Source organism: Neophocaena asiaeorientalis, unplaced genomic scaffold, assembly GCF_003031525.2.
Source record: "Neophocaena asiaeorientalis asiaeorientalis breed wild unplaced genomic scaffold, Neophocaena_asiaeorientalis_V1.1 scaffold204, whole genome shotgun sequence".
Taxonomy (NCBI): domain Eukaryota; kingdom Metazoa; phylum Chordata; class Mammalia; order Artiodactyla; family Phocoenidae; genus Neophocaena; species Neophocaena asiaeorientalis.
Genome location: NW_020173922.1, coordinates 2,643,327 through 2,668,077, shown reverse-complemented (window position 1 = coordinate 2,668,077; position 24,751 = coordinate 2,643,327). Strand labels below are relative to the sequence as shown.

The 24,751-nt window shown below is 44.7% G+C and overlaps 1 protein-coding gene across 2 annotated transcripts in view; it reads left to right on the top strand.

The window, feature by feature from the left end:
* Nucleotides 1-24,751, top strand: part of SPOCK1 (SPARC (osteonectin), cwcv and kazal like domains proteoglycan 1) — a 537,444-nt gene that overhangs the window by 229,747 nt on the left and 282,946 nt on the right. Inside the window, exon 3 of one of the 2 annotated variants that reach the window (XM_024752469.1) lies at nt 18,559-18,567. The exons of the other annotated variant lie outside the window; for it this stretch is intronic. Within the exon in view, the coding sequence (XP_024608237.1) occupies nt 18,559-18,567 (9 nt within the window). The remainder of the gene's footprint in view (nt 1-18,558; nt 18,568-24,751) is intronic. 2 annotated transcript variants of the gene reach the window in all.

The window sequence follows — 24,751 nt, the reverse complement described above, 5'->3', positions numbered from 1 at the left end:
ATTCTTTTCTATGGCTGAGTAGTTGTGTGTGGCTGTCAGCTTTCCCAACACCACTTGCTGAAGAGACTGTCTTTTCTCCATTGTACATTCTTGCCTCCTTTGTCAAAGATTGACTGTAGGTGCGTGGGTTTATTTCTGGGCTCTCTATTCTGTTCCATTGATCCATATGTCTGTTTTTGTGCTGCACTGTTTTGATTACTGTAGCTCTGTAGTATTGTCTGAAGTCTCCTACACTAGTTCTTAATCCTCCTTACCTTCCATCTTTACAAGGACACAGGCTGATGAGTGTGTTTTAAATTCAGGGGCTAGCAAAGGCCCTCTCCCCAAATATTTCTTACCTTTCTACTGGCAGAAACTCTGGCAGGATTTTGTCACCTTGGGATTGGATTCCTTACTGAATGTGAGTGGAGTTGCCCCAGTTCTCTTTACAAGTTTTGATGAGAAAGAGTAGAGGAGAAGACCATGAGGGCATCCTGCTGGGAGGTAGAGGCAGGAAGGGCAAAGTCTCTGATTGCCTTGTTGCAATCAAAGCTGCCAATGTGTAGGGAGGTCTGTGTGAGCAAAGGCAGCAGGTGCCTTGGTAAACCTGGATTTCATATTAAGAAGTGACCATGACGTCCTTTCCTGTGGGTATTCCAGCCAGTGCCCCAACAGACACCCACATCTTTCTTTTTTAAATTAATTTATTTTTTCAACATCTTTATTGGAGTATAATTGCTTTACAAGGGTGTGTTAGTTTCTACTTTATAACAAAGTGAATCAGCTATACATATACATATATCCCCATATCTCTTCCCTCTTGCATCTCCCTCCCTCCCTCCCACCTTCCCTATCCCACCCCTCTAGGTGGTCACAAAGCACCCAGCTGATCTCCCTGTGCTATGGGGCTGCTTCCCACTAGCTATCGGTTTTACATGTGGTAGTGTATATATGTCCATGCCACTCTCTCACTTTGTCCCAGCTTACCCTTCCCCCTCCCCGTGTCCTCAAGTCCATTCTCTATGTTTGCATCTTTATTCCACTTCTGCCCCTAGGTTCGTCAGAACCTTTTTTTTTTTTTTTAGATTCCATATATATGTGTTAGCACATGGTATTTGTTTTTCTCTTTCTGATTTACTTCACTCTGTATGACAGACTCTAGGACCATCCACCTCACTACAAATAACTCAATTTCGTTTCTTTTTATGGCTGAGCAATATTCCATTGTATATATGTGGCGCATCTTCTTTATCCATTCATCTGTCAACGGACACTTAGGTTGCCTCCATGTCCTGCTATTGTAAATAGAGCTGCAATGAACATTGTGGTACATGACTCGTTTTGAATTATGGCTTTCTCAGGGTATATGCCCAATAGTCGGATTGCTGGGTCGTATGGTAGTTCTACTTTTAGCTTTTTAAGGAACCTCCATACTGTTCTCCATAGTGGCCGTATCAATTTACATTCCCACAAACAGTGCAAGTGGGTTCCCTTTTCTCCACACCCTCTCCAGCATTTATTGTTTGTAGATATTTTGATGATGGTCATTCTGACCGGTGTGAGGTGATACCTCATTGTAGTTGGCTTTTTTTGTTTGTTTGTTTATTTGTTTTTTGCAGTACACGGGCCTCTCACTGCTGTGGCCTCTCCCATTGCAGAGCACAGGCTCCAGATGCACAGGCTCAGCACCATGGCCCATGGGCCCAGCCACTCCGTGGCCTGTGAGGACTTCCTGGACCAGGGCACAAACCCGTGTCCCCTGCATCGGCAGGTGGACTCTCAACCACTGTGCCACCAGGGAAGGCCCTACACATTGTAGTTTTGATTTGCATTTCTCTAATGATTAATGATGTTGAGCATTCTTTCATGTGTTTGTTGGCAGTCTGTATATCTCCTTTGGAGAAATGTCTATTTAGGTCTTCTGCATAGTTTTGGATTGGGTTGTTTGTTTTTTTGATACTGAGTTGCATGAGCTGCTTGTAAATTTTAGAGATTAATCCTTTGTCAGTTGCTTCATTTGCAAATATTTTCTCCCATTCTGAGGGTTGTCTTTTCGTCTTGTTTATGGTTTCCTTTGCTGTGCAAAAGCTTTTAAGTTTCAATAGGTCCCCTTTGTTTATTTTTGTTTTTATTTCCCTTTCTCTAGGAGGTGGGTCAAAAAGGATCTTGCTGTGATTTATAGAGTGTTATACAGTGTCATAGAGTGTTCTTCCTATGTTTTCCTCTAAGAGTTTGATAGTGTCTGGCCTTACATTTAGGTCTTCAATCCATTTTGAGTTTATTTTTGTGTATGGTGTTAGGGAGTGTTCTAATTTCATTCTTTTACATGTAAGCTGTCCAGTTTTTCTAGCACCACTTATTGAAGAGGCTATCTTTTCTTCATTGTATATGCTTGCATGCTTTATCAAAAATAAGGTGACCATATGTGCATGGGTTTATCACTGGGCTTTCTATCCTGTTCCATTTATCTATATTTCTGTTTTTGTGCTAGTGCCATACTGTCTCGATTGCTGTAGCTTTGTAGTATAGTCTGAAGTCATGGAGCCTGATTCCTCCAGCTCCATTTTTCTTTCTCAAGATTGCTTTGACTATTCAAGTTCTTTTGTGTTTCCAAACAAACTGTGAATTTTTTTGTTCTAGTTCTGTGAAAAATGCCATTGGTAGTTTGATAGGGATTGCATTGAATCTGTAGATCCTTTGGGTAGTATAGTCATTTTCACAATGTTGATTTTTCCAATCCAAGAACATGGTATAATATTTCTCCATCTGTTTGTATCATCTTTAATTTCTTTCATCAGTGTCTTATAGTTTTCTGCATATAGGTCTTTTGTCTCCTTAGGTAGGTTCATTCCTAGGTATTTCGTTCTTTGTGTTTCAGTGGTAAATGGGAGTGTTTCCTTAATTTCACTTTCAGGTTTTCCATCATTAGTGTACAGGAATGCAGGAGATTTCCCTGCATTAATTTTGTATCCTGCCAAATTCATTGATTAGCTCTAGTAGTTTTCTGGTAGCACCTTTAGGATTCTCTCTGTATAGTATCATGTCATCTGCAAACAGTGACAGCTTTACTTCTTTTCCGATTTGGATTCCTTTTATTTCTTTTTCTTCTCTGATTGCTGTGGCAAAAATTTCCAAAACTATGTTGAGTAATAGTGGTGAGAGTGGGCAACCTTGTCTTGTTCCTGATCTTAGTGGAAATGGTTTCAGTTTTTCACCATTGAGGATGATGTTGGCTGTGGGCTTGTCCTATATGGCCTTTATTATGTAGAGGTAAGTTCCCTCTCTGCCTGCTTTATGGAGAGTTTTTATCACACATGGGTGTTGAATTTTGTCGAAAGCTTTCTCTGCATCTTGAGATGATCATATAGTTTTCCTCCTTCTATTTGTTAATATGGTGTATTACATTGATTGATTTGCGTATATTGAAGAATGCTTGCATCCCTGGGATAAACCCTACTTGATCATGGTGTATAATCCTTTTAATGTGCTGTTGGATTCTGTTTGCTAGTATTCTATTGAGGATTTTTGCATCTATGTTCATCAGTGATATTGGCTTGTAGTTTTCTTTCTTTGTTACATCCTTGTCTGGTTTTGGTATCAAGGTGACAGTGGCCTCGTAGATTGAGTTTGGGAGTGTTCCTCCCTCTGCTATATTTTGGAAGAGTTTGAGAAGGGTAGGTGTTACCTCTTCTCTAAATGTTTGATAGAATTCGCCTGTGAAGCCACTGGGTCCTGGGCTTTTGTTTCTTGGAGGATTTTAAATCACCGTTTCGATTTCAGTGCTTGTGATTGGTCTGTTCATATTTTCTGTTTCTTCCTGGTTCAGTCTCGGACAGTTGTGCTTTTCTAAGAATTTGTCCATTTCTTCCAGTTTGTCCATTTTCTTGGCATACAGTTGCTTGTAGTAATCTCTCATGATCCTTTGTATTTCTGCAGTGTCAGTTGTTACTTCTTCTTTTTCATTTCTAATTCTGTTGATTTGAGTCTTCTCCCTTTTTTTCTTGATGAATCTGGCTAATGGGTTATCAATTTTGTTTATCTTCTCAAAGAACCAGGTTTTAGTTTTATTGATCTTTGCTATCGTTTCCTTCATTTCTTTTTCATTTCTTTCTGATCTGATCTTCATGATTTCTTTCCTTCTGCTAACTTCGGGGTTTTTTTGTTCTTCTTTCTCTAATTGCTTTAGGTGTAAGGTTAGGTTGTTTATTTGAGATGTTTCATGTTTCTTAAGGTAGGATTGTATTGCTATAAACTTCCCTCTTAGAACTGCTTTTGCTGCATCCCATAGGTTTCAGGTGGTTGTGTTTTCACTCATTTGTTTCTAGGTATTTTTTGATTTCCTCTTTGACTTCTTCAGTGGTCTGTTCGTTAAGTTGTGTATGGTTTAGCCTCCATGTGTCTGTAGTTTTTACAGATATTTTCTGTAATTGATATCTAGTCTCATAGTGTTGTGGTTGGAAAAGCTACTTGATATGATTTCAGTTTTCTTAAATTTACCAAATCTTGATTTGTGACCCAAGATATGTTCTATCCTGGAGAATGTTCCATGAGCACTTGAGAAGAAAGTGTATTCTGTTGTTTTTGAATGGAATGTCCTATAAATATCACTTAAGTCCATCTTGTTTAATAGGTCATTTAAAGCTTTTGTTTCATTATTTATTTTCATTTTGGATGACCTGTCCACTGGTGAAAGTGGATTGTTAAACTTCCCTACTTCGATTGTGTTACTGCCGATTTCCCCGTTTATGGCTGTTAGCATTTGCCTTATGTTTTGAGGTGCTCCTATGTTGGGTGCAGAAATATTTACAATTGTTATATCTTCTTCTTGGATTGATCCCTTGATCATTATGTAGTGTCCTTCTTTGTCTCTTGTAATGGTCTTTGTTTTAAAGTCTGTTTTGTCTGATATGTGAATTGCTATTCCAGCTTTCTTTTGATTTCAATTTGCATGGAATATCTTTTCCAATCCTCTCACTTACAGTCTGTATATGTCCCTAGGTCTGAAGTGGATCTCTTGTAGACAGCATATATATGGGTCTTGTTTGTGTATCCATTCAGCCAGGCTATGTCTTTTGGTTGGAGCATTTAATCCATTTACATTTAAGGTAATTATCGATATGTATGTTCCTATTACGATTTTCCTAATTGTTTTGGGTTTGTTATTGTAGGTCTTTTCCTTCTCTTGTGTTTCCTGTCTGGAGAAGTTCCTTTAGCCTTTGTTCTATAGTTGGTGTGGTGGTGCTGATTTATCTTAGCTTTTGCTTGTCTGTAAAGGGTTTAATTTCTCCATCAAATCTGAATGAGATCCTTGCTGGGTAGAGTAATCTTGGTTGTAGGTTTTTCCGGTTCATCACTTTAAATAAATATGTCCTGCCACTCCCTTTTGGCTTGCAGAGTTTCTGCTGAAAGATCAGCTGTTAACCTTATGGGGACTCCTTTGTATGTTATTTGGTTTTTTTCCCCTTTGTGCTTTTAATATTTTTTCCTTGTATTTAATTTTTGATAGTTTGATTAATACGTGTCTTGGCATGTTTCTCTTTGGATTTATCCTGTGTGGGACTCTGTGTGCTTCCTGGACTTGATTAACCATTTCCTTTCCCATATTAGGGAAGTTTTCAACTATAATCTCTTGAAATATTTTCTCAGTCCCTTTCTTTTTGTCTTATTCTTCTGGGACCTAATTCGAGTGTTGGTGCGTTTAATGTTGTCCCAGAGGTCTCTGAGAGTGTCCTCAATTCTTTTCATTCTTTTTTCTTTATTCTGCTTTGCAGTCATTATTTCCACTATTTTATCTTCCAGGTCACTTATTTATTCTTCTGCCTCAGTTATTCTGCTGTTGATTCCTTCTAGAGAAATTTAAATTTCATTTATTGTGTTGTTCATCATTGTTTCTTTGTTCTTTAGTTCTTCTGGGTTCTTGTTAAATGTTTCTTGTATTTTCTCCATTCTATTTCCAACATTTTGGGTCATCTTTACTATCATTATTCTGAATTCTTTTTCAGGTAGACTGCCTATTTCCTCTTCGTTTGTTTGGTCTTTTGGGTTTTCACCTTGCTCCTTCATCTGCTGTGTGTTTCTCTGTCTTCTCATTTTGCTTAACTTACTGTGTTTGGGGTCTCCGTTTTGCAGGCTGCAGGTTCATAGTTCCCCTTGTTTTTGTTGTCTGCCCCCAGTGGCTAAGGTTGGTTCAGTGGGTTGTGTATGCTTTCTAGTGGAGGGGACTAGTGCCTGTGTTCTGGTGGATGAGGTTGGATCTTGTCTTTCTGGTGGGCAGGTCTGCGTCTGGTGGTGTGTTTTGGGGTGTCTGTGGCCTTATGATTTTAGGCAGCCTCTCTGGGAATGGGTGGGGTTGTGTTCCTGTCTTGCTAGTTGTTTGGCATAGGGTGTCCAGCATGCTAGCTTGCTGGTCATTGTGTTGCACTGGGTCTTGGCGCTGAGATGGAGATCTCTGGGAGGTTTTTGTCCTTCAATATTACATGGAGCTCGGAGGTCTCTGGTGGACCAGTGTCCTGAAGTCAGCTCTCCCACCTCAGAGGCACAGCCCTGATGTCCGGCCGGAGAACCAAGACCCTGTCATCCACACAGCTCAGAATAAAAGGGAGAAAAATAGAAAGAAAGAACAAAAAATAAAATAAAATAAAAGTTATTAAAATAAAAAATAATTATTAAACATACAAAAATTAAATTAAAAAAGTAAAAGAAAGAAAGAAGAGAGCAACCAAACAAAAAAATAAATCAACCAATGATAACAAGTGCTATAAACTATGCTAAAGGCTAAAAACTATACTAAAAAAGCAAACAACAACAAAAAAATACATGGACAGACAGAACCTAGGACAAATGGTAAAAGCAAAGCTGTACAGACAATATCACACACAGAAGCATACAGATATACACTCACAAAAAGAGAAAAGGGGAAAATATATATATATCATTGCTCCCAAAGTCCACCTCCTCAATTTGGGATGATTCGTTATCTATTCAGGTATTCCAGCTATTCAGGGTACATCAAGTTGATTGTGGGCATTTAATCCACTGGTCTGGATGATGCTGGGTGAAATTTTCCTTTCTCTTTGTTTGCACAGCTCCTGGGGTTCGGCTTTGGATTTGGCCCCGCCTCTGTGTGTAGGTTGCGGGAGGGCGTCTGTTCTTCGCACAGACAGGATGAGGTTAAAAGAGCCGCTGATCTGGGGGCTCTGGCTCACTCAGGCCGGAGGGGAGGGAGGGGTACAGAGTGTGGGACGAGCCTGCAGCGGCTTCGGCCGGCGTGACGTTGCACCAGCCTGAAGCGCGCCGTGCGTTCTCCCAGGGAAGTTGTCCCTGGATCACGGGACCCTGGCAGTGGTGGGCTGCACAGGCTCCCGGGAGGGGCAGGTGTGAACAGTTACCTGTGCTCGCACACAGGCTTCTTGGTGGCGGCAGCAGTGGCCTTAGCGTCTCATGCCCATCTCTGGGGTCTGCGCTGATAGCCGTGGCTCATGCCCGTCTCTGGAGCTCCTTTAAGCAGCGCTCTTAATCCCCTCTCCTCGCGCACCAGGAAACAAAGAGGGAAGAAAAAGTCTCTTGCCTCTTCGGCAGCTCCAGACCTTTTCCGGGACTCCCTCCTGGCTAGCTGTGATGCACTAACCCCTGCAGGCTGTGTTCACGCCGCCAACCCCAGTGCTCTGCCTGCGCTCCCACCAAAGCCCGAGCCTCAGCTCGCAGCCCCGCCCGCCCTGGCGGGCGAGCAGACAAGCCTCTCGGGCTGGTAAGTGCTGATCGGCACCGATCCTCTGTGCGGAAATCTCTCCGCTTTGCCCTCTGCACCCCTGTTGCTGTGCTCTCCTCCGTGGCTTCTAAGCTTCCACCCCCCCATCACCCGCAGTCTCTGCCTGCGAAGGGGCTTCTAGTGTGTGGAAACCTTTCCTCCTTCACGGCTCCCTCCCACTGGTGCAGGTCCCGTCCCTATTCATTTGTCTCTGTTTTTTCTTTTGCCCTACCCAGGTACATGGGGAGTTTCTTGCATTCTGGGAGGTCTGAGGTCTTCTGCCAGCGTTCAGTAGGTGTTCTGTAGGAGTTGTTCCACGTGTGCATGTATTTCTGATGTATTTGTGGGGAGGAAGGTGATCTCCACGTCTTACTCTTCCGCCATCTTGAAGCTCCTCCCACCCACATCTTTAGAGCATGCTTGTGGTTGGATTCTGAATTGGCTTTTCTAGAAGTTATGCATTTATCCAGAGTGTAGATGGTCTAAGGACCAAATATCCCCAGTTAGTGCTTGGCACCCTTGAGGGAAGCTCTGGTTAAATGGAAAATGCTGAGATTTCAGAGCCCCTTCTCAGAAAGAAGGTAGATTTAGTCCAGCATTGCCGGTTGTCTCCTTTGGTGTTTAGTCTGGTACTCAGCAGTGCTGAGTCAAAAGTAGGCCGTATCACGGCATCTGAGGAGGCTCCATCCCTACCTGGCAGGGGCTGGGAAGATTCAGGTAGGGATCCCAGACTGCTTTGGGAGCCCCTGAGAACTGAGGAAGGGACATTTAATGGCCGACCTAGAGCCCAGCATGCCTTCCCCAAGCAAACGTTTCTGTTTGTATTATGACCTTATTATGAAGGCATCGCCTCCTTCCTGCTGAGTGTGTTCCCATTGACAGTGGGAGTGTGGGTCCCATCAGGAGCTAATGTAGACGTTCCCAGTCAGGATGCCTGCAGAGCCTTGGATGGGCTGCAGTGGCAGCCACAGATGAGAAGTCCATCACAGACATGCTTGCTTGTAGCTCTGGATCACATGCATTAAGCTATGAGTAATGTGATTATTTATACTTTTGCATGGAGCAGTGGCTGCTGCTTTTCCAAAGCAGCCATTACCCAGATTTGATTTCTTAAAAATTTCTGTAGGGTCAGGATGGCAGTATCACAAATATACTAATCCAGAGGAAGCTAGTGTTATTTATTTATTTAAATTCTTTTATCAGCTTACAGCAGCGGATGTACTGAGGTCAGTTAAAAAAAGCAGTGACTGGTCTTCCCTGGTAGCGCAGTGGTTGAGAATCCACCTGCCAATGTAGGGGACATGGGTTCGAGCCCTGGTCTGGGAAGATCCCACATGCCACGGAGCAACTAATAAGCCCGTGTACCATAACTACTGAGCCTGCGCTCTAGAGCCTGCGAGCCACAACTACTGAAGCCCGCGTGCCTAGAGTCCGTGCTCAGCAGGAGAAGCCACAGCAATGAGAAGACCGTACACCGCAACGAAGAGTGGCCCCCGCTCGCCGCAACTAGAGAAAGCCTGCGTGCTGCAACGAAGACCCAACGCAGCCATAAATAAATAAATAGATAGATAGATAGATAGCAGTGACCATGTTTGGATATTTGGTGCATACTACATGCTGGACATTTTGCATCTATGTCCCAAGTAATCCTCCCAGTAATCCTAGTAGAGTGGGCACCATAGCCTTCATTTTACAGATGAAGAAACTGAAGCTCGAAAAGGTTGGAATGTTTACCCAGAATCACTTAGGCAGTGACAGTGGACATCAAGAGGAGTTACCAGTTAAGAAACTGCCATAGGCTTTTATGTTTGTTCATGTTTCAGATCCAGAAGCAGAACTATTGATTTCAGCTCCAAGCTGGGTTAAGAGCCGAGTTTTGTTAAAAGAGAGGTGTGTGAAACAGACATATGAGGCTTTGATGGGCAACACCAGAATAACCCATGCAGTGTTGTTCCCACATAATTCCAGCAGGCAGCCCTGACAAGGTATCTCCTATTCTAGCTGTGATTTACGTATCCTGCTGGTGAATCAGATGAGGCATCTGAGCATTGGATGCCTTATTAAATTGAGCCACAGTTTGGGTTTGTTGCAGGAGCTGTCACCGCCTTGTGGGTAAATGTATGATTTCTACTGTGAGCTTTGGGTCCTTCTCCTACCTGTTTTTGGCAGGGGCCATGGGCTGTGTGCTGGTGAGTGAGCTGAAGGTCACACCCTGCTTATTCCAGATCTTTCGTTCCTTAATAGGGTGCCAGGACAAAAGGAATAAATGAATGCTTACCCTATGTGCCAGCCCAGAGACAGGGTAATTAGAAGGGCTTGTGATTCCATTCAGCTGCCTGGAAAGGTTCCTAGTCATTGTTCTAGGTCATGGCCCAAGCGGTTCTTCCTTCTTATTCCCCATGTCTGGGCTGTGAGTACAGCTCTCAGTCTAATCTTTTGGTGCACGTAGATCTTATAGTGCTGTGTGAATTCATTTAGAAATGATTTTACCTCTCTGGCTAGAGTTGCCCCAACCGTGATGTTAGGGTAATGCTGTCTTCATTTTCCCTATCCCATAGAACTTTGAAGGAATGAATGAATGAAGAATGGGTAAATGGATCAATGAGGAGACAACATACAAACACATGAAGTAATACAGGTTATTTATTTTTTACATCTTTATTGGAGTATAATTGCTTTACAATGGTGTGTTAGTTTCTGCTTTATAACAAAGTGAATCAGTTATACATATACATATGTTCCCATATCTCTTCCCTCTTGCATCTCCCTCCCTCCCACCCTCCCTATCCCACCCCTCTAGGTGGTCACAAAGCACCCAGCTGATCTCCCTGTGCTATGCGGCTGCTTCCCACTAGCTATCTATTTTATGTTTGGTAGTGTATATATGTCCATGCCTCTCTCTCGCTTTGTCACAGCTTACCCTTCCCCATCCCCATATCCTCAAGTCCATTCTCTAGTAGGTCTGTGTCTTTATTCCTGTCTTACCCCTAGGTTCTTCATGACGTTTTTTTCTTAAATTCCATATATATGTGTTAGCATACGGTATTTGCCTTTCTCTGCCTGACTTACTTCACTCTGTATGACAGACTCTAGGTCTGTCCACCTCATTACAAATAGCTCAATTTCGTTTCTTTTTATGGCTAAGTAATATTCCATTGTATATGTGTGCATCCATCATCAGATGAATGGATAAAGAAGGTGTGGTACAGGTTATTTTTTAATTGAAAAATAATAAAGTGGAAGCAGGAAGAAAACTCTTATATTCCTCCAGCCATTGATAACCATTTTGACTTTTCTCTACTTCTTTTTTTGTGTTTTTTTCTTCTTATGGTGAATCATGGGCACTCTTTAAGGACAGTTGAGATACCTAGAAAATGTGACCATGCAACTGGCTAAATGAGAAGATCGATTTTAATGAGCGGGACCCAGCGCTGCTTCATGCTTGTTGGTGGTCATGGCTGCCCCTTCTTTCTTCCCAGGCCTCTGAGGGGTGGGCTCTGGGCATGGGGAGGGTGTGGTTATCGAGTGGAAGAGATAGTTACATTGCATCGTTGGTCCTTTTTATTGCTTCTTGGTTTCTTTCTTCCCATGTTTTTGTATGTGACTTTCTAGGAGTCTCCACCTTACACAAGAAGGTAATTTAGCTAAAGAATTAGATCTTGGAAATTTTTTTCAAAAGTTCTCTCTGAGTAGCATCATGTGAAAAAACCCAACTGGACTCTTTCTTTAACGCTCATAAGTTATTTAATAGGAAAGGGATTTTAAAGATCTAGGGCATAACTACTCTTTGTGTTCTTGCTGGGCTCTTAAAATTTGGAAGCAGAAATAAAACTCAAAGACAAAGCAGCTTCTTGCTTTGGTCTTCCTTGGATTCTTCCAGTACACGGTAGTCCTTGCTAGTCCGAAAATTGCTTCCACTTTATTTACACAGAGCTGTCAGGCGTATTTGATTTATTGTCTGACATATTTAGAATCATTGAATTTTAGGGCTGGAAGGGACCTGCATTGTTATTAACATTCCTCTTATTTTCCAAATAATAAATTAAAAGAAAGCGTAAAACTAAAAATATTACATGGCTTCTGCTGGCTGAGTACTCTTTCACAAGAAATAAATATGTCCTTATTGATGTGTGTTTTGTTACCATATAAATGGTGTAACCTGATAATTTTGCCCTGGAGCGTTTTGACTTTAAAAGATGGGTAAAAGGGAACCCTGGTTCCCTACCACTGTCCCCTGCAAACAAGAGTGGAACCTTTCAAAGGCTCGGTGAGAGCAAGAGGCCCTTAATTGTTATCACTGACTGCGGGTGGGGAGGGGGCACCTCCAGGGTCTTGGTTCCCAGAGCATGGTCACGTGGCATGGCCTTTGTTCTCAGGGATCTCACCTCCAAAGGGAGAGATGTTTATTTACTAAAGGAAGGTGGAGCAAGCTGGCAGTGTGTCTCTGCAGGACAGAGAGAGCGACAGGCACAGAGACTAGGTGGTTGCAGTTGTGGCCCATATGACTTACACATGTTCGTAACAGGTGGCATGGGGACGCTTGCTGCTTGGAAGGGCCAGGATGTGAGCTGGCTCTTGTCCCTGGGGTGGCATGCCATGGGTCAGTGCGTCTTCTCTAGACATAGTGTCATTGCTCAGCCTTCCAGCTGGAGTGGACGGATCACAGTGATGCCAGTGACCGGCCACAGCAGCTACAGGATTTCTGGTTGCAGAGCAGATGGCAGACCTAGTGGTGTGGCCGTGGTGGGTTGGAGACCCTGGGCAGAGCCGGCAGATGTCTCCCATTGTCCTGTCTCTGTGGCTGCACCTGGGCTCAGGCTTCCTCTCCTGTTGCCTGAGCTGAGGGCTGCTGCAGCAAAGAGTCCTGCTCATCGCAACTGCTGGCTCCTTGTCCCACCTACTCCACGTTCCCTGCCTGGAAAACTCCTTGTCCGTCCAGACCCAGCGTAAGTCCCAGTGCTTCAGTAGAGTCAGTCCTGGTTCCCTGGAATCGTTGGTGGCTTCCTCCTCTGTGTTCTGTAGCTATTTTCTTTTCATAATGAGCACATTGCCTGGTACTATTATGCCTTCATCTGCTGACATTTCTGGTTCCCTTTCCCCTGGCCAGACTGTGGGCTTCTGAGGGTAAGGGCTGGGTGTTCTTCGTGTCTGTTTTCTGGCACAAAGGCAGATGTGCAGCAAATGCTGTAGGTGATAATTGTGCTCACGTAGAATGAACTTCTTCACTGGTGTCCTTGCTTTCAGTTGGGCTCCTTCGGAAAGTACTGGTGTGATGGGATCCACCTTCAAGTCCGCCCACCTCCAAGTGGCTCCTTAGTGCCTGGAGATTAGGCGTGGATATCTCTTCAGGCACGGAGGTCCTCGAGCCTCCGCCCCCAACGTCCTTGCAGCTTCGACCTTGCTCTGTCTCTGTGGGTGCCCCAGGCCCTCACTGAACATGGACAGATTATGGAAACAGCCCTGGAGGGCAACAGGACAGCTAGATGTTCACAGAGTACACAGATCCCCATTAGTCAGGGACTCACGCACACTGATCTTGGTATGAGGACAGTTCTCTTATAGCTTCTCTGGACTCTCTGTCTTGTCATACGACGTAAGTACATCATCTACCTGTCCGAGTGGCCAGGTGAGCAAGTTCCCAAGTGTGGAGCCTGGCTGAAGTACTTTGGGATTGTTTCTCTAAGTCTCCTGAGTCTACCAGGCATCATCTATTTGGCAGTGCTGGGCGTGAGAGACTGGGTTACACCCATCATAGAGTTGCATAAGTGCTTGTTGAGTGAGAGGAAAATTAGCCCATCTGCATGGTCCAGGATTGGTTGGACCCAGCAGACTTTGGGAGTGTGGGTCCTATGGAGGGTTTTCAGTCAGTGTGAGAGGATTGTTCTACCCTCATGGCAAGCCCTAGTTATAGCAGTGGCTGTACCTCAGACAGGGCACACTCCGCCTTCCCTGTGGAAGCTTTGCCAGTGATCACAGAGGGAAATTGTGTCTTGGGAGTGTGGGTCTATTTGGCAGGCTTGTCTACCCTGGTGACCTCTTACCACGGGGGAAAGAAGTTCAGAAGTTGCAGATTTCAAATGAACCCTCTCAGATTCTGATGGTGACATTGTTGCTTTGAAGTGGACAAAAGACCTTGACCAGATTGATTTCTGGGGCTTTGGTAAGGAGCATCTGCTGTGTACATGGTCCAAGGGCCAGAGCTTCAGGATGCAGAGGAGGGCAGGCAGGGAGGCTGCTAGGATGCTTTTAGGGGCACAGTGAGGGAGTTTTTATTGCTAACTTTCCCAAATGTTCCTTCCAAGAGAAGAGGCTGAATGGTAGGGCTGGGAGGAACCGCAGCAGGCCTTGCTGTGCAGCTAATGAAAATTTCATGCAAAATCTGTGGTCATGGCTTCTCAGAGAGATGGGTGGTACCGAAGCCACCACGTCCTCTGTGCAGTGGCTTGATGTCGGCATTGAATGCTCCACTTTGAAGTGGGCCCCAGAGAGTGTGGTGGCAGACAGGTGTGGTGGCAGTGCTTGGTCCAGAGCCCACAAAGTGCTCCTCAGGGGGGCTTGTTCCTGAGGCTGCTGTCATCAGTGCTGCTGGCCACGATTCTGAAGCCCAGGGAACCATCTGGGGTACGGGGTGGTCAGGACATCCGGATGTCCTGACTGCTTTCTTGGGGCCAGGCACAGGACAGATGGACCTGCTGTCCAAGCTCACAAAGAACCGTGAGGCAGGTGTTTGAATCCCCCCTTTCACAGACGGGGAAGCTCAGGCTCAGATGTACTAAGGGTCAATGCAGTGGTAGAGGGAGCCTCTTGGGAGGCCTCAGGCCTCTGTGCTCATCTCCGTCCCTTGGCATCTCCTGCAACCATCGTGTTCCATCTCCAATAGGGAACAAGCCCCGTGTTGTCTCCCAGGGTCTCCAGTCTTCACATACCTCACTGGTCCTCCCTTCACATGGTGCCATTAACGCGGTGTGGAGCGGTTAGAGCATGAGCTTCGGAGTCGGGCAAAACTGAGTTCAAATCCTCCTGCTTCTCGCTAGCTGTGTGACCTTATATTGAAATGCGATCTCTCGAAGCTTGCTTTCCCAGCCATGTCATCGGGGTGCTGATTGTGCCTGCCTCACACGGTTATCATATGAGTTCAGTGAGCTAGAACACAGCTGGCTTGGACGGCGCCTGGCGCGTGGGGAACACTCGGAAAATGGTAGCTGCTGTTATTCCTATATGATGAACGTTAACGTTGCTATCAGTATCACTTGGATATTTTGGACTGGATTTCAACTTTTTCATTTCAACTTCACCTTGATGCAGGTCCTGAATCTTGCATCCGATTTATGCCAGCCGTGGTGAGCCAAGTCATGAAGTCTGTGTGTTCCTTGCGGTGACTTGGGGTGTTAGCAGATGTGGGGCGAGGCTGTCGGGCAGGGGTCCACCTGTCCTCCTTGGTCGATCCCTCCAAGGTCTTCTGCCGTCATCCCTGCTGGTGCCAGGTTCCCGTTACTGCCCCAGTTTAAGTTACACAAAGGGAGTTGCCCATTTCACTTTCCTTGGAAACCTCCAGGTCACGGAGCCTGAAGTTCTGAGTCAACGGGGAATTAATTGGGGAGTTGCAGCCCAAGACTCTGGTGTAAAAGAAGCAACAGAGATTGAATGGTTCTTTCTTCATAGGAGGTGCTCATTGAGTACCTGTCGCAAGATGGGCATGTGCTGGGCTCTGGAGGTGTGGAGGTGAAGATGTCCCACCCCTGGCCGTGGGGACTGCTGGCTGTGTGGTTGAGTGGCAGGAGAGCGGTCGGCCACTGCAGAGCGGTTGCGTCAGTGCTGTGTGTAGACCACACGGCTGAGACATCTCTGATGTGGAGGGATTGGGGACGGGGAGGTTCGCGCTCAAGGAGCATCGTCTAGTCTAAACTGGGATTTGATAGAGCAGCAAATGTTCATCAGAGAAGGGCGAGGAAGAGTATTTCAGGCACAAAAGGAGCAGCATGGGCAGAATTTCAGAGCTCGAAGGAAGCATGGCTGTTGCAGAACCAAGAAGTGGTTCTTGTGGGGCTGGAGCAAAGCGTGTGGGCTGGGGTGTGGCTGCAGGGGGACTGGAGGATTCAGCAGGGACTGTGCCTTGCAGGGCCCTGTATGCTGCTCCCGGGCTTGGCCTTTGCCTGGGAGCTGTGGGGAGCAACTCGAGTATTTGATACTGGGGGCTGATGAGGGCAGGCATCCCTTCAGAGGGTCCCCGTGGGAGCAGCATGGAGAACAGCCTGAGCAGGGTACAGGGAGTAGAGGCTGGCTGGGCACATGCTGGTGACCTGAGGGGCAGCTGGGGGGCCCGACTGAGGGAGAGGCTGTGGTTGCAGAGAGTGGGAGGTGTGACAGATCCAGGGAGGGAGGGGGCCTGGTTGATGCCTGAATGGCAGAGGGAGGGAAGAGGGACCAGTCCAGCCTGGATCCTGGCCTGGCCAGCAGAGCGCCCAGAGGTACCGTGTACTGAGCCCCAGAGGTGTTGAGGCCAGACCTGACAGTGGAAGGTGAATTTAACTCTGGAAAGCTCCGGAAGCTGGGGGAAGGGAGGCCTCTGATGGGCCGCACCGGGTTTGCTGTTTGTGGTGGACCTGATCGTCCCCTGGTCACCTTTCAGTCACTGTGATTGAATCAGTGTGTGGCTTCCTTTAGCCAATGGGGGCTACTCATTAGAATCCTCTGAGGAACTTTAAATGTCCCATTGTGGAGGCCATGGCGCAGACCACCGAATCAGCATCTCCTAGGTGGTGCCAGGCATCAGTGTCTAGAAAGGTCCTCCGTGACCCCAGTGGTCAGTCAAGGATGAGAACCACTGCTTTCCAGTGCCTGCGGTTGGCACCTCCCGTGCAGGGTGGGTGGGGAGGAAGGGGTGTGGTGATAGTTCATAGCCAGTGTTGTATACTCCAAAAGGCAGCATCTGGATGTTGATGGAGGCCTGCCAGCCTCGGGGGTGGTAAGAGTGGCATTCTCAGAAAGATAGAGGGACCTAATGAATTTGGAGTTCGTGATACTCGGACAGGGCTGGGCCTTAGGCAAGTACAGTTTGTATTTTCTGTAAAGTAAAGGTTTACATGCTCCAAGACGGCAAGGGTCTTACTTGGTGTGTCAATGAGGTGGACCTTTTCACGGTTCCTTCCTCTGTTTTCTACGTGTCAGTTAATGATTATGCAGTAATGTTACCTGTTCAGAGCAGGTCCAGTCCACTTAACGGGATATAGTGAGTCAAAATTGAAACTTAAATTGACTTAGAACTATACGATGTGTAATTGCTAACAATGGTTCAAAACACCTCACTGGTTATACAGACAGCTCTATGGTGTAAGTAATATCTTTTCTTAATAGACAGGGTGACTGAATCTTAGAGAATGGGTGCCTGACCTTTAAACAGCGATGTGCTTGCAACTCATGCTTTCATATTTCATTGCATTTTTTCTAAGTCACTCTTCATTCATAAGACTAATAAAATTGCATGCGTTTGAAATATTTCATAATTATCGTTCCCAAGTACAATTGATCTCCCTTCATTTGGGCCTATTTGGTGAGAGTCAAATGCACAAGTCACATTACTGAAATTTTAAGCATGTCATTGTTTCTATAAAGCCTGTTTCTCTCAATGTTTTTGAGACATCTCAATATTATAAACCTCTGGACATGGACACAAAAGTGTACTTTTTTATTTATTGAGTCCTTCTTTGTGCCTGGTAATATGCCAGTCACTTTGCCACATTGTTGTGAATCATGGTGACCCAGCCTCCAAGGCAGGTGCAGTGGTCTTGCTTTGTGGATCAAGGGACTGCATCTCAGAAGCTGAGGGGTTTGTGCAAGGCCAGCTGGCTGGTGAGTGTTCAAGGCAGGATTTGAACCTGTATCTGCTTCAGAACCTGTCCTGTTCATAGTGTCTCCTCTGTCTTTGACACCATAGCCCCTGCCTGCTTCACTCCCATCTGACATTCAGAAGCCTGCTCCTGGCTAGCTCAGGTATTTTGATCATTTTGCTAACGAGGTCAAGGGTGTGGGTGGCTTTGCGTCTGGGGAGACGCCCTTTGTCTTGGTCAGAGTACAAATGCAGCATCGTAGGTCCATTTGTATTCCCAGAAGAAGCAGCCAGATATAGGGCACACTTTCTGGAATGGACCTCAGACTCAGCTTTTCTCTTTGAGAGAAGCCCAAATCAGCCGTCACTCCCCCTGACCCCAGCTTGGATGGACAGAAATGGACAGGCAGACAGTCCTGAGGAAGGGGACTTTGTGGCAGTTATAATCCTTTAATCACCCGAGCGGCCATGACAGTCCTATTCATTTCACATCCCAAGACCATAAATCCACGTCTTTCTCAGGTTTTAGACCCCTTCAAGCTATTCTGGAGCTGCAAGGCAAAAGAATTTCTTTGCAGAAATGTAGAAGGTCTTTTATTCTTGCTGTCTGATGTCATATCGGGACTTTTATTGAATTTCACCCTTTGGACCAGTGTCATAGGAAATTAATCATTTGAAATTCTCAAAGATAATAATCATGCCTGTGTATTTGGGTTTAATCATGATTTTGCTATTTGTCCTACAGTAATGACACAGATCACCAGAGGACCCTCTGATTTCCCTGTGCTTCACTTATTCTACTGAGAACCTAATGTTCTTTTCATGAACTTAGTGAACAAGGGGACCTTTTCAAGGGAGTGATGGTCGGGAAAATGTCTGCCTGTGACCTTTCTAATGTTATGATAATTTGAAATTTTGATGCAATTATCGAAAATGTTTACATTCCTTCCTATCGTTTGATGTGATTCTTTTATTTTTTTCTCATTTATAATGCTTTCGTACTCAGGAAGTTGAGGTAGGTTTTTGATTTTTCTACTGTGTGTAGACATAGCATCAAAATAGTTGCCAAGCAAAATGTAAATTTCACTCTAAATCCTAAATCTCAGTGGTAAATATTTGTTTGAGTTCAGTGAAACAGGAGCACACACATTTATTTTTCATGGGTATGTCCAGGGGATGCAATTTATCAAATGCATAGAAACAGTCCATTTACTGCTTTATCTTTTCTCATTAGTTACAGTACAAGTATGATTGTCAGTTACTATCTGTGTTTTACTGGTGGGTTATTTATTGAAAGAGCAGAGCAACTGACATTGTTATTTTCTAAATCATTTTGTCTGAGGCCTGCAGGACTTTATACCAAATGTCAGACCAATTTATCAAAGAATCAGTCTATTCAGGAAGAACGTGATTTAGAGTGTCTGTATAAACCTACACCCACCTGTCCTTACGTGCACGCCAGGAACAGTTATGGGCATTTCACAGGGATACGGAGATGTTAAAGCTGGAACAGCTTACTTAAATCATATACAGTTTGGCCAGGACTTACTGTGTACTGTTGAGTGTTGCCCTGGGGGAATGTGCAGGTGAGTAAGACCCATCCCTGTTCAGAAGTAGCCTGGGCCCAGGTGTGTGTGTGTGCTATGTGCCAATGGAAGATGTATTAATGGCCCAGCTTCCAGTCCCTGGTGTGCAGAGTTCGCATGAGTGGGGTCTGTGGAGTGATGGGGGGTGGGCGGGGGACCTCAAGTCACTGTCCAAGCTGGGCTGGTTGGTCCATCGCTTCATTCAGAAGGATTGTCACTGGGGCTCTTCACCAGGGGTGGGCAGGACAGGCCTGATGGAGAGGAGACCGATAGCACGTTGCTTGCCCAGAGATGGGACTGGAAATAGCTCAGAGGTAAGGTGGTGTCTGGGAAGCTACTTCCTTCCCAATAGATGGAATGTTTTGTGTTTCTCAACAGCGTGATTAGTAGGGGCTTCCGCTGCGCACAAATTGAAATTACAGGAAACTTTCACATTATACAGCTGATGCACTTACATAATGTCACCTGGAAATCTCACATTTCCAATGACTTCTGTTATCATTTCAGAGATGCTTTTCCCACCTGCCAGCCACCCCTCCTTCCTGTTCTCCCCAGTCAGTTAGTGTGGAAAATAACTAGTTTGCACTGAGTCCTTTGGAGAGCAGTTTTCCTGTAGCCCCTTAACTAATCTCTTTGTGAATGTTTGGGGTTTGATAAAGTGGGATTAACCTCCATCTAGGATCTATAAACCTGGCTTTAGTCCACCTGGCCCTGCAGGGCAATGCTTCTCCTATTTCGTATTTACCTGCAGGGGGTCTTCAGATGACCCCAAGAGGCTGCCTGCCCTCAATTCACCTTACTTCCTTCTGTACATGTCTCCACTGCTCACTCCTGGTCGAGACAAATGAGGCTTCCATTTATTTTCTAGGCTGGTAATTTTTATTACCTCAGGTAATCTTCAGATGATACTTCAGTGTTCAAACAACTTAGCTAAAATATGTGTGAAGGAGAAATGATCTGTTCCATGAGAGCAAAGTGTCTTTGATCTGTAGTAGCTAAAGCTGTAAGGTCTATATAAATTACATCATCATCTTTGTAAGTGGGAGTAAAGCAGTTGGATCTCAAAAGTGGTTTCCATTTGATTGTGCCACTTCATCTCTTCCTCAGAGTTGCTTTGACATTCTTTGGAGCTGGAATCAGCATCTCTGGAAAGGCAACCCCCTGGGGAATAGTTGAGCTAAATTGCATCGGCCATGTGGGGGCTGTGGGACAGGGGAAGAAAAATTCAGGTTCCCAATCAAAATGGGCTAAACCCAGAGACTTTCCAATTCGTTATGACATCCATGATGAGGAGACTTAATCACTAAAATTATGGCAGGAATATTTTTGCATCATTTCATGGTAGGGAGGCTTAAAAGTTTTCTTGGAAGATGCATTATAGATCAGAATGTCCTTTGTTATGTATGTATATATACGTATTTTATTAACATGTCCTGATAAATATATCCTTATTAATATCTTTTATATATATAATATTTAATATGTGTTATATATGTATATATTTTAAAAAGATTTCGCTTCCCATGAATGTTTATCAAAACAGGGTATCTCTAAAGTAGTTGAAAAACCAGAGTTAAATTCCTTTGCACCAGCCACTGGGTGCCAATAATTTCACAGGATCCAGTATTGTGTTTAGTGGGATATTTATTTAGTGAAATGAATATGGTTTTACCTCTTTTGATCAGCGGTGGAGGGTTTAAAAAAATAATTGGGGCCATGATCACTCCCACGACTCTCCCTCCACCACCAGCACCACTCCCTTCTTCGTCATTCTAGACGTTATCATTTGTTGCTTTCTTACTGTGACCTGTATGCTTTTTTTTTATATGTAATTTTTATTGAAGTATGGTTGCTTTACAAGGTTGTGTTAGCCTCCACTGCACAACAAAGCAAATCAGCCATACACATACAGACATCCCCTCCCTTTTGGACTTCCTCCCATTTAGGTTACCACAGTGCATTAAGTAGAGCTCCCTATGCTATACAGTATGTTCCCATCAGTTGTCTATTTTATACATAGTATCAATAATGTATATGTGTCAATCCCAGTCTCCCAATTCCTCCCACCCCACCCCTTTCCCCCTTGATATCCATACATTTGTTCTCTACGTCTGTGTCTCTATTTCTGCTTTGCAAATAAGATCATCTATACCATTTTTCTAGATTCCACATATATGTGTTATTATACAATATTTGCTTTTCTCTTTCTGACTTACTTCACTCTGTATGACACTCTCTATCCATGCCTGTACAAATGACCCAATTTCATACCTTTTTATGGCTGAGTAATATTGCATTGTATATATATGTACTACCTCTTCTTTATCCATTCCTCTGTTGATGGACATTTAGGTATAATGACTTTTGATGTGTTTTTACTATGACTGTATGCTTACCTGGAATGTTTCATGATTTTGGACATAACTCAGTATGCTCAAATTTGAGAGTCTTTTTAAATTTATAGGTTCTTCCGGGTTTTAACAGTCCCTAAAGAGTTAGGTGATTTTCATTTTCGAAGTGGTATCATGAAATGGAATAAGCCCTTCCTCGTACGGTGAGAATCTAGAGGAAGACTGTTCTCTGCCCTGTCCAGCAGAGGCCTGATATAATTATCCTGTGCAGTATAGCCAATAAAATATACATGCATGGTAACACTGCCACCCTTCACCCTTCAGCCGGTAGAATGCACTAATAGGAGTTAGTGAATTTAATAAATAACTGTATCTAGGTCTGCGAACTTCTATTTAGGTGTATGTTTTAAGAATTAACTGTTGCTGAGGTCCTTGCAAGTCATTTTTAAAAGCTTCATCAGTAGAGATAAAATTACCCGTTAAGAGGCCAACACAGACAGATACACCTCGCCTGGCGAGTGTGATCTAGTATGTCCACCATGCCTTCCACCATAGTCTGAATTTTAACAGGCCACATCTTTATTGGGCCAGAAGGAAGATCAGAGGTGAGGGCTTTTCCAGTCCTGTGCTTTTCTGGTCTCTGGACCAGGCTCTGGGGTCCACGCAGCATAATGCACTTAGGTACCGGGCAGCACCTGGGTGGTGTGGGGCTGGCACACTGCTTCCCACGGTGGGATTTGCCACTGTGAGAAAGGAGGTAGAAGCGTCAACGGCACAGCAAGTCCTGGGTCTGTTTTAGGATAACCTAAAATATATGCTATATTTAAAAATTTTAGATAGAAAATAAGATAAAGGAAGATCTGGGCTGGCGCCCGTGGATGTTAAGCGCTGGAGAAATGACCAGCCAGTCGTCCTTAGTCCCTTGAGCACTGACTGTTAAGTGGGACTCAGGGGTGAGGTGAAGCTCTAGAAGGGCGTTCTTCTCGCTTTGGCTTTTTCCACGCGAGTTTGGATGGTATCAACTATGGTCCTTACCAGACGTTGCCCCAGAGGCAGAGTGGATTGATTGGCACAGGCCCAGCTGCTTGGACTGCCCATGTCTGCAGACCTGGCTGGTCCAGTGTGGAAGGCTGATCCGTGAACTCCGGCCGCTCATATTTGGACCTCGCTGCTGCAGTGACCGCTAAGTGGCCCGTGCTCAGTGGCCATCCCCCAAGTGGGCTCTGGTTCCTCTCTCTCAGCTGTAGCCACAGCGGTCACACCCAAGGTTGTCTGGGCTGCTAGCTCATTAGGTTCTGCTTTGGCACCCGCTTTCCTAAGGCAGGTCAAAAGCAATCAGATGCAGGGAAATCATTTTCCTTCCCCACTTGGCCTTGCTGGGCTAGAGGCTGTTTGAAGGACTCATTTTGCACAATGAGCTTTGACTCCGGTGTACCTTCACATGTGGGCAGCAGTTAGGCAGAATTATTACATGTGCAATGAGTTTTTAAATATTCTCATGCAGATAGCCACTTTTAGAGGTTTTATATTTAAAACCATGATTTTCCCCAAGAAATATGTAAAAATGGCAGTTATAGTTAGCCTGGAAATGTGGCAAGGTCCAGAAGAATGCTTCACATTCCATCCAAGTTATAACGTATGTTGAAATCACTAGGGAATATTCAGTTCTTGAGACCGGCTCAAACCTCACTTGGATATCAAAGAGAATGTGACATGTGAAATTAAAGCAAAGGAACTTGTCTTTGGCTCCAGTCCTTCCTTGTTAGACACACATCCTAAGCTTCCAAGGACTTCCATGTATTAGAACAGCATGTTCAAGTAGAAAATAGTTCCCATGATTTTAGATTGCGGTTGGGTGGTGCCATCCTCTGGATGTGCAGAGGGCACTGATGAACCACAGCTGGAAGGACAGAGGTTTTGTTGTTTTTTCTCCAGTGGTGAGGGTGAGTTCCTCCTGGGTTATCTCTTCTCTTGCCCTTGTGAACAGCAGAATGTCTGAGTCACTTGCTTGTATTTAGTGCTGAGTATATTGGCCATCAAAGCTGAGAAATCAAGTGGTAAATTTCCCAGCCATCATCCGGCTCTTAACTTAGAATCATTAACTCTGGCTGCCACATAATTCAAAAGACTAGGATTATATTTAAAATAATAAATGGAGAGAGATGTGGCAGAAGGATTCTTTTAAACTTTCTCAGTGATATTTCATGGTGTAGACCTCAGAGACTAACCGGATGGGTGAGACCTATTCCTAACCGGATGGGTGAGAAGACCAGTTATGCCATAAATTTAAAGCCAGAGCAAAGTGGGCCAATTCCTCAGAGTTAAAAATGATTTAATGCTGAATCCCCAGGATCCGGAGGAACCCGTCCATGTTTATTCATGCTCTGGAAAAATGGAATCACTGCCCAAGGAGCAATGTTCTGATTTTACTCTAAATCCAGTTTCCTAAAATCTATTTAAGGGCTTAGGTGAACGCAACCAGGATCTAATAAAGCCAGGTAATTGAATGACACAGAGGCCGATAAAATTCACAGGAGATGGTGTCGGAGATAAACGGCCACAGGAGACGGCATGGCATGGACCATAGTTGAAACTAATTGTGCACTTTGATCTAAATGAACTTCCCTAGAAGAGGCGTCGAGGCCTCATTTTGGACAGCTTTCTGGAACTGCAGCCTGCAGGGTACCAGCTGAAAACACATCCAGCAGATCATTTGAGTATATGCAGGAAGAAATTAACTGCATGGGGGCACATGCCCTAAAAATGGTTGTGGAGGTGTTTTCCACGGGTGAGGCCTCTGCATGTTGCAGACGGTTGAGCTGAGCTGACAGAGTGGGTGTGCTCGGCCGCAGTGGGGTGGGTGAGCACTTACAGGGAGGAGAAAGAGTGGGCAATGGAGGTTTGGAAGGGAAGGGTTATTAGCAGTGGGGAAGAGGTTAATGTGACGATAGAGAAGTGAGGGACCTGGACCCTTGCACTTTCAAAGTAATGAAGTGTCTGGCCTCGGAGCATAAATCGAGGCAAGCTTCATGCAAGAAGGACATGGTTATGAACGAACCAGATTGGCCAGCCTTTGTGTTTTTATCTTTACACACCTGGGACACATGGTATTAAGCTGAATATATGCCTGTGGTTAATTCTCACATTTGAATGGCCCTCTGTTTTTAGGTTTGGGGAGTGTTAGAAAACTGGAATTGTGGGCCAGAATTACATGTCTTCGTGTAGGAGAAATGTTGACAGTTGAATTATCAGTGGTTACAAA